Source organism: Danio rerio, chromosome 24, assembly GCF_052040795.2.
Source record: "Danio rerio strain M-AB ecotype USA chromosome 24, GRCz13ab, whole genome shotgun sequence".
Taxonomy (NCBI): Eukaryota; Metazoa; Chordata; class Actinopteri; order Cypriniformes; family Danionidae; genus Danio; species Danio rerio.
Window position 1 is genome coordinate 90001 of NC_141044.1, and position 2500 is coordinate 92500.

Here is a 2500-nt window from a genome sequence, read left to right on the forward strand (position 1 = left end):
TCTCCGCTGCTCTGACCTCGGCTGGTTCTATCTCAGCTGGTCTGATCTCAGCTGGTCTGATCTCCGCTGGTCTGAACTTGTGGTCTTGACTGGTCTGACCTCAGCTGGTTGGATCTCAGCTGGTTTGATCTCCACTGGTCTGATCTCGGCTGGTCTGATCTCCACTGGTCTGACCTGAGCTGGTCTAATCTCAGCTGGTCTGATCTCCACTGGTCTGATCTCGGCTGGTCTGGTCTCCGCTGCTCTGACCTCGGCTGGTTCTATCTCAGCTGGTCTGATCTCCACTGGTCTGATCTCGGCTGGTCTGGTCTCCGCTGCTCTGACCTCGGCTGGTTCTATCTCAGCTGGTCTGATCTCTGCTGGTCTGATCTTTGCTGGTCTGATCTCTGCTGGTCTGATCTCAGCTGGTCTGACCTCACCTGGTCTGATCTCCACTGGTCTGATAATCCTCTGCTCTGCAGTTTTCAGCAGGACCACGCTCGCTCTAACCTGATCTGGAACCTGAAGACGCGTGAGGAGCTGCGGGACGCTCTGGAGGGGGAGATGCGCTCCTTCGGTGTGGACCGAGAGCTGGGCAGCGCTAACGTCATCTCCTGGAACCACCAGGAGTTTGAGGTACTGTGCTAACACGCTAACACACAGCACGCTAGTGTGCAGTGCAGGATGTGAAGATTATTCATCAGACGTGTGAGTGTGACAGAGTAATTACAGCGGCAGTAGTGCAGGACGGATCCGCAACATCAAGCTCACTCACACACTTCTCCACACTCCAGATTTGAGATCTACACGAGGGGAGCCACACTCAGCTCCTGCAGGGCCGCCGCTCTGCACAGTTTAGCTCCAGCCCTGCTTCACACACACACACACACACACACACTCACCGGCAGCTTTCAGTCAAGCCTGAAGGACTGATGAGTGTGGTCAGGTGTGTGTGATTAGACTGCAGAGCTGCGGCCCTGCAGGAGCTGAGCGTGACACCTGTGAGCTACACAAGACAAACCTGTCCATGAGTAAACCTGGGACTGAGCGTAGCCGGAGCTGCGGGATGTTAGAGCAGGACACCAGTGTTCACAGGGACATCAGAGGCTTGATCCGGATCATTAGTTTAGTCATGCGGGTCGCTGAAGGATGAGGCTGAGGGGCACATATCACTGAGCACATCTACTGAAAATATTCTGTGTGTGTGTGTGTGTGTGTGTGTGTGTGTGTGTGTGTGTGTGTGTGTGTGTGTGTGTGTGTGTGTGTGTGTGTGTGTGTGTGTGCGCAGGTGAGGTACGAGTGCCTTTCAGACGAGATTAAAATCGGGGATTATTACCTGCGTCTGCTGCTGGAGGAGGACGAGAGCGAGGAGTCTGGAGCCATCAAGAGATCGTAGGTTCAGTGTGTGTGTGCGTGCGTGCGTGTGTGTGTGTGTGTGTGTGTGTGTGTATAACTGAAGTGTGTGTGTCTCCCGCAGGTACGAGTTCTTCAACGAGCTGTACCACCGGTTCCTGCTGACCCCGAAGGTGTCGATGAAGTGTGTGTGTCTGCAGGCGCTCGCCATCGTCTACGGCCGCTGCAGTGAGGAGATCGGACCCTTCTCCGACACCAAGTACATCGTGGGCATGCTGGACCGGGTGTGTGTCACGCTCAACACCAGTCATCATCTCTGCGTGTGTGCGCGTGCGTGCGTGCGGTCGTGTGGGCGTGTGTGTGTGCGCGTGCGTGCGTGCGTGCGTGCGTGTGTGTGTGTGCTGATCTGCTGTATTCCTCTTCCTCCTCTGCAGTGCACAGATAAGCTGGAGAGAGACAGACTGATCCTCTTCCTCAACAAACTCATCCTCAACAAGGTGAACTACACACACACACACACACACACACAGGTCATGTGGCACGCTCTATAGGATAATAACTGTAAGCTGACTGTTGTTGTCCTGCAGAAAAACGTGAAGGAGATCTTGGACTCTAATGGAGTGAGGATCCTGGTGGACCTGCTGACCCTCGCTCACCTGCACACCAGCAGAGCCACCGTCCCCCTGCAGGTGAGACACACACGCACACACACCTGCACACCAGCGGAGCTGCATGTTACACTGATGTGGTTCTGCGTAATGTGCTGTGTTCTGCTGCTCTGTTCAGAGTAATGTGCTGGAGGCCGGAGCGGACATGAAGAGGGAGAGCGAGAAGGAGTGGTACTTCGGGAACGCAGACAAGGAGAGGAGAGGCCCCTTCAGCTTCGAGGAGGTGTGTGTGTGAGTGTGTTTGTCTCTCTCTGTGTGTGTGTGCCCTAACCCCTGCTCGTCTCTCCACAGATGCAGGAGTTCTGGCGCTCCGGCACGCTCTCCGCCAAGACGCGCTGCTGGGCTCAGGGTATGGACGGCTGGCGGCCGCTGCAGGCCGTCCCGCAGCTGAAGTGGGCTCTGCTGGCCGGAGGGCAGGCCGTGATGAACGAGAGCGATCTGGCCACGCTCATCCTCAACATGCTGATCTCCATGTGCTCCTACTTCCCCAGCAGGTACAC

The 2500-nt window shown here is 56.0% G+C and overlaps 1 protein-coding gene across 9 annotated transcripts in view; it reads left to right on the plus strand.

The window, feature by feature from the left end:
• dnajc13 (dnaJ homolog subfamily C member 13) overlaps positions 1 to 2500 on the plus strand; it is a 29275-nt gene that overhangs the window by 14827 nt on the left and 11948 nt on the right. For all 9 annotated transcript variants that reach the window (XM_087308956.1, XM_087308960.1, XM_087308957.1 and 6 more), the window contains 7 exons: positions 462 to 615; positions 1268 to 1371; positions 1457 to 1616; positions 1767 to 1829; positions 1920 to 2021; positions 2119 to 2223; positions 2292 to 2494. In XM_087308956.1, the coding sequence (XP_087165082.1) occupies positions 462 to 615; positions 1268 to 1371; positions 1457 to 1616; positions 1767 to 1829; positions 1920 to 2021; positions 2119 to 2223; positions 2292 to 2494 (891 nt within the window). The remainder of the gene's footprint in view (positions 1 to 461; positions 616 to 1267; positions 1372 to 1456; positions 1617 to 1766; positions 1830 to 1919; positions 2022 to 2118; positions 2224 to 2291; positions 2495 to 2500) is intronic.